This window comes from Misgurnus anguillicaudatus, chromosome 10, assembly GCF_027580225.2.
Source record: "Misgurnus anguillicaudatus chromosome 10, ASM2758022v2, whole genome shotgun sequence".
Lineage (NCBI taxonomy): Eukaryota > Metazoa > Chordata > Actinopteri > Cypriniformes > Cobitidae > Misgurnus > Misgurnus anguillicaudatus.
The window spans coordinates 20,355,001-20,372,563 of NC_073346.2; the positions used below are offsets into that span (position 1 = coordinate 20,355,001).

Genomic DNA, 17,563 nt, shown 5'->3' on the forward strand with positions numbered 1-17,563 from the left:
AACCATGTACACTGTAGCGTTATTATTTCGTTATTATACTTTAGTACCCCTCTTCCCAAACACACACACATGCACACACACACAAACACACACACACACACACACACACACACACACACACGCATGTGCGCACACACACACACACACACACACACACACACACACACACACATAGGCCTTAGGTCAAATTGCAAGGTTTGGCTGCGAGTTTGTTGGTTTGGCCTACAGTATTTGACCCCAGATGGGGTTAAGTTAAATCTGAACTGTTAAATTCTCGCATAAATAAACGTCTGTGAATAGATATGCACAGTATTTTCTGTGTAAAAATAAATGTGCAAAAACTCTGCTTGCCCCAACAAACAAACAAACTACACAAAAAAATTCTGTTATACAAGCACACACACATACGGACACAAACACGTATATACAGTATATCATCCAGTCTCTCTGAATCATGTGCTCATGGTCACTATAACCATAAATGCCAGTTGGCAGGAATTATTGGTGCTGTCAGTGCTGGTTACCCATAAAAAAACGCTTAGGTTACTCACGTAACCCCGGTTCCCTGAAATAACGGGAACGAAGCATTGCGTCAGTTAGCTGACGCTATGGGGGGAAACTCCTGTTTACTCCGTGACTGAAGCCTATTGGTTAACGTCTGTACAAAGTACAGACCAATGACGTTTGAACCCGCGCGCGGGAAGTACACGTCCTTATATAAGCGCGGTTCAAGCGTCAGGAGCTCATTATTATTCGACTGAAGCGCGCAGCCGAATACACTCGCTGCGTAGACGTTTGTAGCACGGCAAGTGACGCAATGCTTCGTTCCCGTTATTTCAGGGAACCGGGGTTACGTGAGTAACCTAAGCGTTCCCTTTCAATACGGTTCACTTCGCATTGCGTCAGTTAGCTGACGCTATGGGGGAACGTAATCCCATCACGCCGTGCATACACAACGTACAGAAGTGCCTTACCGGAGAGACACTGCGTGTGGCCCTATACCCGGCATATTCACAGCTTTAAGCAATGTGTAAGCACCATATAAAATGTTGACGCGCACACGGTGGGGGTTTTAAACGCACCGGGGGCACATAACATAGCACAAGACGGCGAGATACCGAGCGCGCCGCGGGTGTGCGAGATAAGTAAATTCAGAGTCACGTTGGTGAGCTCGCTGAGCGCACCGTGGTGTACACATAAAACGCATGAGCGTGCATGATTGAGCCGAGAGAACCTGCGCTCGTAGGGCAGGGACGTCTAAGCTGTACAATCTGACAACGTAGACGGCGAAGACCAGCCGGCCGTGTAGCAGATATCAAATAGATACCCCTGTAGACCAAGTCCATGAAAAAGCCAAACGCTCACAGAGTGGGCTCTATATAGGACATAGCTCATAGAGGGGCGTGAGCCAGTGCGATGGTTTCAACGATCCATCTAAATAACCACTGTTAGCAACAGACATACGTAGTGAGTGATCTGCGAAGCTCACGAACGGCCGATCTGACTGCGGCAGAACGGTTCGTAGCGTGAGATTATACAGATACCACAATAGTGTGAACCCAGGTGCGCCCTCGAGCGCATTGGGATGCATATAGGTAGTATTATAGTGCACAGATCGGTGAGCTTTCCAAGCGCGCCGTAAATGTGTATTGACTATAAATTGCACGGGCACAGGTGAACACTTGAATACATCGTGAATGCATATAGATGAATCAGAGTGTTATAATGCACAGGCCGGCAAGATTCTCAAGCGCGCCGTCATGTGTTCTGATAATAAGTTGTGCGCACACAGGTGAACCCTTCAGTGCACCGTGAATGCGTATAGATAAATCAATGCACAGAACGCGCCGTGAATGTGTACAGATATGATTGATGAACGTACGGTGGGCACTCAACGCACCGTGAACGTACACAGATGAACAACAATGTATGTATGTGTCACAGCCGTGTATACAGATGAGCTTTTCCGAGCGCATCTTTAGTGAATACCGAAATGTTGTAGCGTGCATATGTGAGCTTCTCTAAGCGCACGGTGGACGCATATAATTAAAACCCATATCGTGCATACAGGTGAGCTTACGCGGCGCACCTTTAATGCAACAAACCTCACTAGTGCGCGAAGCAGGGATGTCGAAGCTGTAAACTGACAACGTGGACGGAGGGGACCAGCCGGCCGTGTCACAAATGTCAAATGAGAAACTTCTAAGACCATGCCCGAGGATCTAATCCATACATGGAGTAGACTTCATTGTCACGGGAGGTGATAACGTCAACGATCCATAAATAACCTGTATTGACAGGTGCGCTAGTGAGTGATCTGTGACGCCGATGAACAGCTGATCGTCTGATGTACGTCAGACGTATCTGTCATACAGGACCTTGGACAGTTCCAGAGCGCTGCGCCTCGGGCACCGTCCGCATCTGAGAAATGACAGACTTATGAATAAAGTGGATGGTCGGTCATAAAAGCGTGGTTCGCTGTTATCACCGCCACATATATATATATATATATATACGCAGGGGGAGAAAGCCGCCGTGCACGAGCCTCTGTAGTGAGGAGAAAGCTGTTCCACCTACAATTCGCGGGGGGAAGACTCTCGCTGTCACTAGACAGAATAGATCAGACTTTGCATAAGGACGCCTCGCGAAAGGGGTCCTAGCAGCTCGTGTCAACGTGTTATAAGGCACTTAATGTAGGTCGTGTCCCACGGATGCAATCTCTGCACGCCCATCGTAACGGGATAATATGTCTGCATCTTGGTAGTTAAGCACGAGATGCGTATCACTCTGATTGAACATAGCTTATAAAGCGATGCAATGAGTTTATAAAGGAGATGACTCGCCAGCTTGTACAGGGGGCGAGATCTCAGTCTGGTTCGGTAAATAATGAAACCACCGTAGTTTGCCCGACCGCATTATCACAATAACATGGTCGAGAGTGCTGCAGTGCTAAAATCATCCCCTTAATGGACCGTATGTACAGTACAAGGTGATTGATATGAGACAAACGGGCGTTCCACGCGCCGAAGGCTGATTGCCGTCGTAAAGCGTGTTCAACCCACAGCAGATGCTGGCGATCTCGTAATGGTAGCACTTCATGCAGCTGTGTGTAACTTAAGCATGAGCTTCCCGGCCGTCAGCTCGGGGCGGGACCTTTGCTTAGTCAGAAGTGGACTTATGAACAGAATGCCACGATATTCAGTTTTCTGAGGGTCGTTAGAGGGGTACGTGAGCCCGTCTTAAACGAGATGCCGCGCGTCTGTCTGTGCGCGCGCTTTGAGTTTTGAAACTTATTGTGGCGGGTAGCAAGCTCACTTCAGGTTGATATTACCCTTAATATCTCCGAGTATTGGAGCAGAGCGGAGGTGTGAGCGTCTTCGGATCCGCTGATATAAATCAGCTGTATGGCCGAAAAACGTCATAAACCGCTTGGCTGTAAAGCCGAAAGTATACTAGGGACGTCCGCGTATGCGCGCCGTCCGCATGACGTCATTTTCGTCATCAAGAGGGTCCGCGGCCGGCCGCGCGGACCGTCCGCGTGCAGCCCAAAATTTGAGACCGCGCGGACAGTGCGCGTACAGTCCGCGTACAACAGCGCATGCGCATGAAATTATTTAGACAGGGCACTCCACTATAAACAATTATACAAAGGAAATAGACAGCATTTGCACACACACTATCGTTTTTCTTTTTTACCTTTTACTTCTTCCAAGAACAGAAAGCCCTGGAGCATGTTTGTTTGATTCCTGTTCTTTGTTGTCTTGTTGTTTGTTCTAAACTGTGTTTGCAATGGTGGATCAGTTACTTTTCTTCACCTATCCTAATGTTTTAGTGTACTGTAAATGTCGCCAAATCAGCTGCCCTGACAGCCTGTTAGACTTATAATTTGAATAAGAAATCATTTGAATTGCGTATAGTGTCGAACGCGGCCATCCGCGTGTAGCCGCGGGGACTATACTCGGAAAGCTGCGCGGACGCGTGCGCGCGCGAGCCGGACGCGGACGCGGAAAAAAAGTATACCCGGGCCTTAAGCCTTTGAGTAGCCGTCCGGAGAGGGCGCGATTCAAATCAGGGGCGGATCTACCGGGGTGGCACGGGGTGGCAGTCGCCACCCTAAATAAAAGCATTGCCACCCCATATGCCACCCCAGCGCTGGTATCCTAATATATATAATATATACCCGAGTAGGCTCTTTTAACCAGAAAGGCAATGTAGTTTTTCTCTGCGTGTGTTTAGGGGTGGGAGACACATATCTGACGATGATTGGTGTGTGTGTCTTAGAGGGGGTGGGACAACCACATAGCTGATTGTGATTGGCTTAATTTCCATCGTTAGCCAACCAGAGGCAGCAGAGTTCATATACAAGCACGAACAGTCAGTCAGAGCAGAAAGTCTTTTACAGTGTAAAAAAAGTCCGTGCAGTCTTGTCAACTTGGTCGCTATATTAAGAAACTTTTTAGACCCCTTTAGCGACTTTATTTAAATCGACTAGGACAAATCTAGCGATCTTTTCTGGCATGGTTGGAGACTTTTGGAAACTGCCGTGAAAGGAGGATGCATCACCCCATCCAAGGCACTCACATGCAGCCCGGTTCTCGCGCTGCAGTCCACTCCATCCCTTCCGAGTCGCACAAACCCGCAACAACAAAGCGATGGAAAGTACAACGAACTCAAAACAAAGGTAGCGGACGCAAGCACAAAGTATAAAAAGCACAAACGTTACTTTTCCATCGTTGATGTGAAAGGCAAGAATGTTTATGAACATGCAACTTATGCCCATGAAGAGAGAGTCTCTTCACGTCTGTAGCAAGTAATTCTGATATAATAAAGTACCTCACATCATCACATGCTGGAAAAACATTAGTGGTTTCTCTTTAGTGTCTTTAAGTGATTAAGTTGAGCATCACATCAGCAAATCAGAGTACTGAATACGGTCATATTTTACAGATAAATGTTGCATCAGGATAAAAATACAAAAGGTAACTGTTGATTGTTTAATATTAATATATAAAAACAACTGAACTGCACGTTTGTGTAAGCAGTAAATATCTTTTAAGCAGTTCTTTCTAGTTAGCCCGTCATGTCTTGTTAGCTAGTGCAGCAATCAAAATATTCCATACGTGCATATATGAAATCACTCGTTATGATATAGTCTTCATTAAGGAGACAAAACTATTCAGTGTTGTGTATGTTTAGAAAGCTTGAAAGACAAAACTTAATGATACTATGAAAAGAAGGCAGATATCCATTTTTTTAACCAAAAATAATAGAAAAATCAAATACTATGGGAGTGGAAGGTACAAATAAAACACAAAAATATGTTGTGGGGAAAGGAGTAGATGAAGTCATGAAAGAATGAAACATATGGATGGCAAATAGCTAAAAGAAGTGAAAAGACAGAAATCCATCATGAAGTGAGTGAAAGGATTAAAGAAGAGGGTTATGAGAGAAAGAGATGTGTGCCTTTTAAATATGTTTTACATTAATATAAACTAGGCAAACCTATTTTATTTATATAACAGTCTATACCATTATGTTCAACCTTGCTCATCATGGTTACAGTCAGTGTTTTTAGATATTGGTAAGATGTGTGTATTAAGACAAAGGGTGCTACAGTAGAGATGCTAAAGGTAGCTGCTTGGGTACTTATAGGAACATTTGTTGTTGCCTGTTTTTATGTTATAAAAATTTGAGGTCCAGTGTATACACCGCATATAGTATATACAGTATATAATTTTTTGTATCCACGACAACCATGCAAGGATGCTTACTTCATTGCCACCCCTCGTAGTTCTCATGCCACCCCCTTGCCACCCCATAAATAATTTTCTAGATCCGCCCCTAATTCAAATGCTTGGAGCCATGGAGAGGTCTGAGGCTGCGTCTCTCTAGGAAGAGAGAATGACAGCTGTAAGACCGTGCTCGTTTGCGCCGTCAGCATCGTAGCGGAGAAACTGAGGTGGGCTGCGAGCGAATTTGGCAGAAAAGTGTTAGAGACACCGTACAGCCGTGGGGTGTCAATACACAGTATATGGCCAAACCGGGGTTTTTTCGGCAAGCGTCGATAGAATTATGGACAGCGGGCCGTGTGTGCGTATTACTGATTGCTTGTCAGTAAGGCGAGAAAGTGTTTAGAGACACCGTACAACCGTGGGGTGTCAATACACAGTATAGTAAGCACGGAAATTACTCTTTTTAGAGGAATTCAATACCGTTCGCCACTATAGTGAGGTCGCATAACCAACAGTATTACTCAGTATGTTTTGGATAAACAGCACACAGAAAACATTTCAGGGCAGTCCAGCCGAGGCGCGACTTAACCCCTCTTCAGACAGTTCTATGTCGACGCAGCTGTGCTGCGAAGACCAGAGCTCGGCCGTTCAGCTGCACGAGCCTCAGTAGTGACGGTGACCCGAACGGCTCACGGAGCAGAGCAGTATGTCTAGGTGGTTTAATGTCAGACTGAACCCATCGCAGAGAGGAAGTCTGCCGTGAGGCCCGCGGTTTTGCCGTTTATTAAAAAGGGCAGAAAAATCGGGTATATAAGAATGTACCAATATTCAGCGCACTGATATAGGACGGGACTGAATAATGTTTAATGTCAGACTGAACCCATCGCAGAGAGGAAGTCTGCCGTGAGGCCCGCGGTTTTGCCGTTTATTAAAAAGGGCAGAAGAACCGGGTATATAAGAATGTACCAATATTCAGCGCACTGATATAGGACGGGACTGAATAAAGGGAGGTATTCGGGCCTCAGTATGTTAAACAAATTCGTTCTGCCTCTGATTCCGTCTAAACCAGAGAGAAATGACCGGGCAGACTAGTAGTGAGCTTTCCGAAGTGAGATAGACTCAGGCCGGTTAAGCTCTATAATAAGTGTTTTAGCGCTCAGATAGAGGCGTGTCCGCCTTATCGAGCAGACGAATGAGATCGCGCCGCTCCAGGGGGGAGGGGCATGAAGCTCTGTATAGACGAATAGTGAGCCGGTTAGCTCTTATAATGAGTGTTCTTGATGCTCCAATAGCGGCGAATCCGCCCTATCGAGCAGACGAATGAGATCGCGCCGCTCCAGGAGGGGAGGGGCATGAAGCTCTGTAATCGTTGAACACTAGACAGCTGCATTTAGAGGCAGCGAGCCGTAAGACTGCGTGCTAACTACGCCGTTAAGAGATCTCACCACTGCGGGGAAAGGAGCGAGGGACTCCGCGAGCGTGGAGCACGAGTGGCTGTGCTATGACAGGAAACAGGGGCAGATCCGCCCGTGTTTGCTTGTCGTATGCATCTTTCTAGTTTTACGGTTCCCCCGCTTGTTCATCTCAACAAGAGAGGAACGGCAGAGGGGAGCAGCAACACAGACAGAACAGCCATGCGTCATATAAACGGTATCACCCGATGCACCCGGGGGATTCATATGTGTCAGAGATTTCGCCACTGAATGTGAGAGGAGCGAAGGGACTCTGTAAGCATGAACGGTTGCGATGTGACAGAACACAGGGGGGGTTAGTCCGTGTGTGCAGGTCTATGCATCCATCTAGTCTCATGGCTCGCCGTGTGTTCATCCCGGGGAGAGAGGAACAGCAGGGGGAGCACGAAACATGGATAAGACAACCGAAGCATATGAGCGCGGTCCCGGCGTGGGAGGTGCCAGACCGGTGACGAGCTCGGGGAAATTCATAGCAGGAAGGCTCACTCAAGCCGCTGTGCTGGACGCTATTACAACAGCGCCTGCTCTCTTAGCTTACAGCTTTATATTAAAAATATTGATCTTACCGGGCGGCTGCAGGGGAGACCTCGTCAGGCATGTGTCCGCTGCACAGGGCTCGTACCACGGCAAGCGAAGGCTATCTTCGGTTCTCGGCCGGAAAGCGGCAGGGGAAGACGCTAGACCTGGATTCTGCTGTCTTCGGTTCTCAGCCGGAAAGGGCAGGGAAGACGCTAGGCCTGGACTCCGCTGCAGGGCTTTTGTCGACGGCGAGGTAAGGCTTCTTGTTCTTCGGAGCAGCGAGAGGTTCGCGCTGAAGGAGAAATTAATGAGCTCCTGACGCTTGAACCGCGCTTATATAAGGACGTGTACTTCCCGCGCGCGGGTTCAAACGTCATTGGTCTGTACTTTGTACAGACGTTAACCAATAGGCTTCAGTCACGGAGTAAACAGGAGTTTCCCCCCATAGCGTCAGCTAACTGACGCAATGCGAAGTGAACCGTATTGAAAGGGAACTGTATCTTTTCATGCCAGAGTCTGTCTGTATCTGTATCTGTACATATGCGATTAGTGTGTCAGAATAAAGGATTCACTGTAATTACTTTGGTGGTCACTGTCTGGTCAGAACCCAATAGGAAGTGTGTTAAATAACCACCATTAGAAACTCTTCTATGTCTGTTTCTGTAAAGTATCTTACACGACTATAATAAGTTATGCTGTATCTGCAGTCTATTTAATTTGATGGTATTTATTGGCATCAAGTAATTATATTTAATTTTCCAATTAAGTTTATTATGAAATTTTTGATCAGTAATGAAATGTGACAGACCATTAATATATACACTAAACACACTGAGAGCAGATATTCGCTGTATGTGATAAGACATAATGTTCACACCATGTGATGAATGGTTACACTGCTTGATCACAGGTCAGCAAAAAACGAAGGTTTTATATCCATCACAAGGGGAATATGTGTGTGAGGGTTTAATGGGGATATAGATTTATGATCATGTGATCTCATTGTGGTTGGTTGTGCTTAGGAGTGGCAGGACTACAGGCTAATATGGAGCCCGGATGAGTTTGATGGCATGAAGAAGGTTCGCCTTCCCTCCAAACATATCTGGTTACCTGATGTTGTCCTTTACAACAAGTAAGTCTCAACGACTTATCTTCTCACCTATTGTGTTTCTTCTTTATCATATCTGATTTTTACTTTCCATCACCGCCTCTTGTCCATCTTCTTGTCATCTGAGAGTAGATTACATCCCGTCTTATCTGACTTATCTGTCTCATTAGTGATGTTCCTGTGTAACGTTAACTGACCGGACTGTAAATAAAGCATGTTCCTCATTTATAAGTGGAAGAAGTTCTCAGTTTAACCTAATTAACTTTAGCCACCTTCCTGTGTTTGCCTCTTCTTCCAATGTTACAGTAAACCAAATGTGAAAATAATTTTGACTAATCTCTTGTTAAAAAACGTACACATAATTTGATTAGTTTCATAACTACACTATTTTCTTTCCCCATCAGTGCTGATGGGATGTATGAGGTCTCCTTCTACTCCAACGCTGTCGTCTCCTATGATGGAAGTGTCTTCTGGTTGCCACCAGCCATCTACAAGAGTGCCTGTAAAATTGAGGTGAAGCACTTTCCATTCGACCAGCAGAACTGCACGCTGAGCTTTCGTTCGTGGACGTATGACCGCACGGAAGTGGACCTGGTTCTGCGTGCGGATGTGGCCAGCATGGACGATTTCACACCGAGCGGAGAATGGGACATCATTGCCCTTCCCGGCCGCAGGAACGAGAACCCCTCCGACCCTACCTACGTAGATATCACCTACGACTTCATCATCCGTCGCAAACCCCTCTTCTACACCATCAACCTCATCATCCCATGCGTCCTCATCACCTCGTTGGCCATCTTGGTGTTTTACCTCCCATCAGACTGTGGTGAGAAGATGACTCTTTGCATCTCCGTGCTCCTTGCTCTTACTGTGTTCCTCCTTCTGATCTCCAAGATCGTGCCGCCAACGTCTCTGGACGTTCCTCTGGTTGGGAAGTACCTGATGTTCACCATGGTGCTGGTGACTTTTTCTATCGTGACAAGCGTGTGCGTGTTGAACGTGCATCACCGGTCGCCCACCACCCACACGATGCCACCGTGGGTCAAGCTTGTGTTTCTCAACAAGCTCCCCGCATTGCTTTTCATGAGACAACCGCGCAACAGCAGCGAACGGCAACGTTTGCGACAGCGTCGCCGTGCCAATGAACAGCAGGAAGGTGGGTTGGCTGCAGGGCTTATGGCGGGGCTGGGCCTGGGCGTGTCTTCATCTGGGAGTAAAGAAAGCAATGAGGCATGCACTTGCTACGTAAACCGAGCCTCAGTAAAACAGTTCGGGGCGGAGTTGGGTGGCGGGGGGTCGACGGATGGACTGAATGGGTTGAGGGAAGGGGGCAGAGAGGCCAGGGAAGGAGGTTCGAATACATTGCAGAGCTCTGCTGTGCCTCGGGGGAAGCAACAGACCCCTACTGTCCTCACACAGGCCCTGTTGGCCCAGGCCTGCCCAGGCTTCGATGAGGCTGTGGATGGAGTCCGCTTCATAGCAAACCACATGAAGAGTGAGGATGATGATCGTAGTGTAAGTCATTAACTTTTACACCTACACATACAGTACAAGTTTTTTATGATGTATAATGATAATAATAGGGACAGTTCAGCCAAAATGGCAACAATTTATTACAACAACAACAACAACAGTAAAATGACTACCCCCTATCTACACTCGTACAATCTTCCTAAAATCCGTAAGTGGTAAATGCTGCTGTCTACATGTTACAATAAAAGAGTAGGGAGCTTTAAACCTAACTTTCAAATTTACATTTATTGTGAGCTCATTGAAAGCTTGCATGCGTTCCAGCAGACACACTCAGATCAATATGTAGCTGCGCGTTTTTAGTTTAATATCTCTAATGTGGAGGCTTTGACAGGCAGTCCTAAAGCATTAAAAAAGATATGTGGTCTTCAGCCAAAGCACAGCTACCCATCAGCACAACACTCACTGTTGGCATTTAAATGGCTTGCAGTCCCATTCTGTCAAACACTGTCTGAATCTCAGCATTAGTCACGTATGAGAGTAGCAGTGGTGCTCGATGATCCTAGATGAGATTTTTTTTAAAGAAATGTGCATTTTAGTGTTTTAATGTTGATCTGGTTTTACGCACTGGATGCACACAGTTTCTTTTTAAAACACAAGCAAAATGAATTTCAGTGTAAATCACACATATATCTACTCTTAAGTCAATTGTAGAATTTAATTAAATTATAATTTATGTACTGTAAGAATTAATTTACGTTAATTTGTTATGTTTAGGCAACCAGTATACAGAAATATTACATATGTGTGTATGTCCTCTATAAACACACAAAAGGAAAGCCTACATTACATGGACTTTGGATGATGGGCCGTTGAATTAATAGAGGGTATGCATGTGACGTCACATTCGGTGAAAGTGTCTGCGGTTACGCCCACTGAGTGGCAAAAGACAGAGCGTCAGCATTTGTGTACAGTGTGAAATCAGCGAAAACACAGTGAAAACGCGTCTAAATGGGAAACAGCTGTTGTGCGATAGACTGTACTAACAGATTAACCAGATCTTGGAGCTATCGTTTTACAGACTGCCAAAAAACACAGAAAGGAGAAGTAAATAGATCGTTCAATGCCACCGTCCACTTTTACTTTCTACTTAAAAGTATTTTTCAATTGTTTGAATTTTATCCGTGTTTTTATTTGAAAAACATACATTCCAAAGCATATTATCATAATTTTTACTCTATTACATTTCATAAATACAAGTTTTTGTTTTACATTTAACATTAAAGTACATTAACGTACTTTTACTCAATTAAAAGTACACAATTTTAATGTAATTAGGTATTAAATAAACGTTCATGTGCAGTATTAAAGAATACACAGTATGATTCTATGCTTTAGAATGTGAGGTCAAATTTTTCCCATTACTAACTCCTAGATGCTTGGAAAATGTAACTAATGTAACTAAGTATTATCCACCTCTGCTATCAAGTCCAACTAAATTCAATTTAAGCTGAAAATAGTCAGTTTTACTGGCATTTTCGCCACAGCCGCTATGAAAACCAGCCATTTAGTTAAATGTTTGCCACTCAACAGTGCGAGTTCCAGCATGGTCACGTGGAAAAGTAACGTTAATGCATACCCTCTATTATTTGAAAATAATGCACACCCAATTATTCAGCGTATACCATGGTTACCAAAGACATTGTTCAGGCGTTTATTTTAAGACATTTGACAGGTCAGGTGAATGTTTATCGAAAAATAATGCATACACATGGAACATTTCTCAACCAATCAAAATCAAGCATTCAACAGGCCCATGGTATAAATTATAATAAACCATACCTATTGTTATATAATAATTTCAGCGTCACTTTCGAAGCATGAATCCTACAGGATAGCCTGCTAAAGAAGTAGAAATATTGATCAATTAAAGTTTAAAAGGCAGATATTTTCTTTCATATCTTTTATGTGTGTTTAGCTTTTTGTTTTTCATAACTCAGCAGTTTTAGCTACAAATGGTTGAAAAGAGCATGAATATAGACAACAAGGTACAAAATGACCAGCGCTCAGTAATTCTGTCAATCATCTTGACCTGCACACAGTCTCATCTCCATGGTAACAGGCATCTCCATGCCAACTCTCTTGCAGCCTTTGCCGTGGTTACGGTTCAGGTCCCTTGTGTCTCACCTCATCAAAGCAGTGTGGCGGAATGAAGTCTCTGTTCACATTAACCTTCTCCCTCACCCTCTTCACTCATGCTTTCTCTCTCTATTTCTCACTCACACCCACACAATCCCATTTTATGTCAACCTTTCACTCTTATTTCATATCTCATCCCTACATATTTGACTCATATGAAACTTTCTTTTTTACTTTAACCCTTCCATGTTTGCTCTTTTTGTGTTTTAAGGTTTTAGTTAATTTAGACCTTTCAACTCATTAAAATAATAAACAGCATAAAGTTGTTGTTAAAGGTATTCTGTTCCAAGAATTCCAAAACAATTTCCTGTTGAGTTCCTCTCTGGTGGAATGAGCTTCCAGCCTCCACCCATTGGTTTGGATGATTATAACCTACCTTTTCTTTGTGAACACTTATACCTAACTCTAAACTTTGTTTATTACTACTACAGTTAATTGTTATTTAAAAACTGTCCTCTTTAATCCGTTTAATCCGTACTTTATTGCCTCTTAAAGGAAAAGTTGACCGGTAATACTTTATTATTAAGTTGTATTGGTAAACATAAGTAAATGCATTACTAACATGAATAAACAATGAACAATATAGTTTTTCAGCATGTATTTATTCTTGTTAATGTTAGTTCATGGTGCATTAATAAACAGTTAAAACTCTTGACTTTTGAATGTATAGGTAAATGCCAAATGAACATGAACTAAGTTAATAAATGCTGTAGTAAATAATGTTTAGTGTAGTTTATATTAGCTAATGCATAACTGTTACAAATACAACCTTATTGTAAAGTGTTACCACTTCACCCAAATATGAAAATGAAAAATGAAAATTTATTCATCCTCATGCCCACCCGGATCTCGTGGCAATTCTTATGTATTTTCAAGGTGGCTAATTTGAATTGATTCATACGACCGCATTTTGTTTTGCTTTCACCCCACAGTGATTTGGGGGTTGGGGGAGTTTCATTAGATTTTTTTAATAATCATACATTTTTTTATGATTCACTTCGTACAAATTCATATGAATTAGCCAAATGGTCAAATATGGACTAATTCCCATTAGATCAGGCATTATCTCAATTCTTCAGCTAAACCCAAACATTTATTTATTAAAATATCCGTCACTACATGTACATAGGTACTGTAGGTCCCAAAATGTCAAAGCTCTAAAAAAAACACACACATCCATTATAAAATGACTCACAATTAAACAATTTAGAGTTACGTCAGTACTTCAAAATTACCTGCATATGCACATTAAACAATGGATATTTTAATTAAAAGAAACCTTTTACAAACCTTGTTTGTATTCATCTAAGAAAATAAGTCATAGACTACATCTATGATGGCACGAGGGTGAAAAAATTATTTTTAATTTAATTTTAAGGTGAACTATTCTTTTAAAAGGGATATATCATGAAAATCTGACTTTTTACCTGTTTAAATGCTATAATTGTGTCCCCAGGGCTTCTATCAACCTAGAAAATGTGAAAAAGATCAACCTAGTAACTTAGTTTTGGTAAATCATTCTCTGCAAGCATGTGAAAAAATGGGTAGGCCTAATTGACATTTGGCTCCCCCTGTGATGTCAGAAGGGGATAATACCGCCTTTTAATCTGCACTATCCAACCACGATCCATCCAACTAATTTGCATTTATAAGGACACACCAAAAATGGCACATTTTTGCTTACAACCTACAAAGTGGCAATTTTAACATGCTATAAAATATTATCTATATGGTATTTAAGCTAAAACTTCAAATACATACTCTGGAGAGATTTATTTAACATCCAAAAAGTCTTGTGAAATGTCCCCTTTAAGAAAAAATGTTAAATGCTCCTCTGCTTTAGATAAAAAGCTAAACAAATAAAAGTAAGTAAATGCCAATGTAAATAAAAGATCAAGTTATTAGTTTGAGCGATTTGTGAGGATATGGCAATAAAATGTAACTATACAATAATTATTAAATATTAAAACACATTTCCCCATAGTTTATGGACGTAATGCTAATGGTGCATTACAACTTGCCATAAAAAAAATGTAAATGACTTCACGTGTATTAAATATTCTGTCTAGGTTTGAGTAATGAATAAATTGAGTTCATCAGTATACAGGATGGTTTTTATGTGCATTTATGTGTGGTGGTTAAGAGAGAGAGGGAATGTGTGCATGCAAGATGTGAATCCATTCAGTTTCTATGAATTTTTTAGCTTTTCTTCTTTCTATCTCGCAGGTGAGCGAGGACTGGAAGTACGTTGCTATGGTAATCGATCGCCTGTTCCTCTGGATCTTTGTGTTTGTGTGTGTTTTTGGCACAATTGGGATGTTTCTTCAACCGCTGTTCCAAAACTACACAGCTAAAACTATTACCCACTCACCTGGCTGACAAACCCCCTAACACCACAACACCAAGAGACGCTACCCACCATCAGTCGCGAGGGGAAAAGGGAGGTCTGCCCAAGAGGAGGGGAATTATAACGGGTCAATGTGTTTCTCTGGACTAATCTTTTAGGTTTATACAAACCTTTTGGGAATATAAAAACATACAATCTGGATTTGGTTCAGGATATTCATGCAAGATGTCCGGTCCTTGTCCCCTCCTTTTAGGTGAAAACCACAGAAGCCAGTCGGAGAGGAAGGGGACACCAGTTTACCAGTTGCTCTGCAAATCTAAAGCCATGCACCGCCCATAAACTCCACAATAATGAGCCCTTTGCAGTTACACAGTCACTTATAGATGCAACCAAGTCAAAAAACATTGAATTTACATGCCAATCCTTTTTTTTTTTACTTAAAACACAGCAGGTACTTGTTTCTGTGCAAACATATGTCTGGTTCTTGGAAACAGGGCTTTAATGCAGTATTGTATTATTTATATAATCAATAAGTGAATTGTTTTAACACAACACACATTACGAAAGTTGGCACAACAAAATTGGCTTGTTGTTTGCAGGTGGAGCAGGTTAAATATGGCAAATGAGTGAGGATTTATCATTAAATGGGTCTCTGTGGCCTACTGTATTGGAGACATTACGGGGTCCCAACGTGGGCAGGCAGACTGACTAATACAAAAACAGCAGAGTCTAAAGGTATCTTAGTATTCCTGCAGGAGAACACAGAGATAAACTAAAAGGCATGATTATATTCTGTTTCACTGTTTATCTGTCCACGTTTTCAGATTTGATAAACTGACTAAATGCGAGCATTGCAATGATGTTAAGCCTCCTATAAATTGAATCTCCATGCCCTTTTATTTTCTTATCTCCTTTGCTCCTCTGTGCTTCTTTTCATTGCTACAGTATAATCTACGCTCTTGTACATTGCAACATGCATTGCAGTGCACACTGTATATCAAGTCTGTATTTAAGAGTCTAGTCCAGTGCAAGAGGACAGTATACTTTCACACTAACCCACATTTATTTGAATTGTAGTCTGTCACACTTTCTATTCACTGTTTTGTTTTGCAACCTTTTGTAAACCTGTTCTGCATTACTGCTCATAGGCATTACAATGCTATATAGGTTACTATGAATATATATAAAGCCAGTGACCTACACCATTCCTGTATTCTAAAACACAGCCGGTCAGCCATTTTGAAGTTTCATTGATTTTGATGTCGGAAGGTCAAAAATTGCAAGATCAGAGAACAGTGAATCTGCATAGTCAATATGCTGCTGACATCTCATGAGTCATGATTACAAAGCAAAGCAATAAAATCGCAGCTATTTCCTCTGCTAACTGGACCTACAAATGTTTCTTCGAGTTTACACATTGCATCTTTTTGGTGAAGTCCTCAAATTCATCTACACTCACCTAAAGGATTATTAGGAACACAATACTAATACTGTGTTTGATCCCTTTTCGGCTTCAGAACTGCCTTAATTCTACGTTGCATTGATTCAAGAAGATGCTGAAAGCATTCTTTAGAAATGTTGGCCCACATTGATAGGATAACATCTTGCAGTTGATGGAGATTTGTGGGATGCACATCCAGGGCACGTTCCACCACATCCCAAAGATGCTCTATTGGGTTGAGATCTTGAGACTGTGGGGGCCATTTTAGTACAGTGAACTCATTGTCACATTCAAGAAACCAATTTGAAATTATTCGAGCTTTGTGACATGGTGCATTATGGGTACATGGTGGTCATAAAGGGATGGACATGGTCAGAAACAATGCTCAGGTAGGCCGTGACACTTAAATGATTCCAAATTTGCACTAAGGGGCCTAAAGTGTGCCAAGAAAACATCTCCCACACCATTCACCACCAGCCTGCACAGTGGTAACAAGGCATGATGGATACATGTTCTCTTTCTGTTTACGCCAAATTTTGACTCTACCATCTGAATGTCTCAACAGAAATCGAGACTTGTCAGACCAGTCAATATTTTTCCAGTCTTCAACTGTTTAGCCTCTTTTTCCGTGTTGTGCGTGTTGTGGCTTCACAAATGCTTTGCTGCATACCTCAGTTGTAACGAGTGGTTATTTCAGTCAAAGTTGCTCTTCTATCAACTTGAATCAGTCGGCCCATTCTCCTCTGACCTCTAGCATCAACAAGGCATTTTCGCCCACATGACTGCCACATACTGGATGTTTTTCCCTTTTCACACCATTCTTTGTAAACCCTATAAATGGTTGTGTGTGAAAATCTCAGTAACTGAGCAGATTGTGAAATACTCAGACCGGCCTGTCTGGCACCAACAACCATGTCACGCTCAAAATTGTTTAAATCACCTTTCTTTCCCTGACATTCAGTTTGGAGTTCAGGATATTATCTTGACCAAGACCACACCCCTAAATGCATTGAAGCAACTGTCATGTGATTGGTTGATTAGATAATTGCATTAATGAGAAATTGAACAGGTGTTCCTAATAATCCTTTAGGTAAGTGTATATAGTTCATTAAAAAGATTACACAAACACATTCACCTACGGATTTAAATGATTTTCTGCACTAGCACTCAAAATGACCTCGCTCTTTTACTGGCCGTGCTTTGTTGCATACTTCATGAGTTTACTGCTGTTGTGCTGTGGCTCTGTCAATCACAATACCTTCCTCTAATGTGTAC

General features: G+C 42.6%; 1 protein-coding gene across 2 annotated transcripts in view; it reads left to right on the top strand.

The window, feature by feature from the left end:
- chrnb2 (cholinergic receptor, nicotinic, beta 2) overlaps positions 1-16,231 on the top strand; it is a 27,918-nt gene extending 11,687 nt beyond the window's left edge. For both annotated transcript variants that reach the window (XM_055209921.2, XM_055209920.2), the window contains exons 4-6: positions 8,746-8,855; positions 9,236-10,346; positions 14,727-16,231. In XM_055209921.2, the coding sequence (XP_055065896.1) occupies positions 8,746-8,855; positions 9,236-10,346; positions 14,727-14,879 (1,374 nt within the window). In that variant the 3' untranslated portion in view covers positions 14,880-16,231. The remainder of the gene's footprint in view (positions 1-8,745; positions 8,856-9,235; positions 10,347-14,726) is intronic.
- The last annotated feature ends 1,332 nt before the right edge of the window (positions 16,232-17,563 follow it).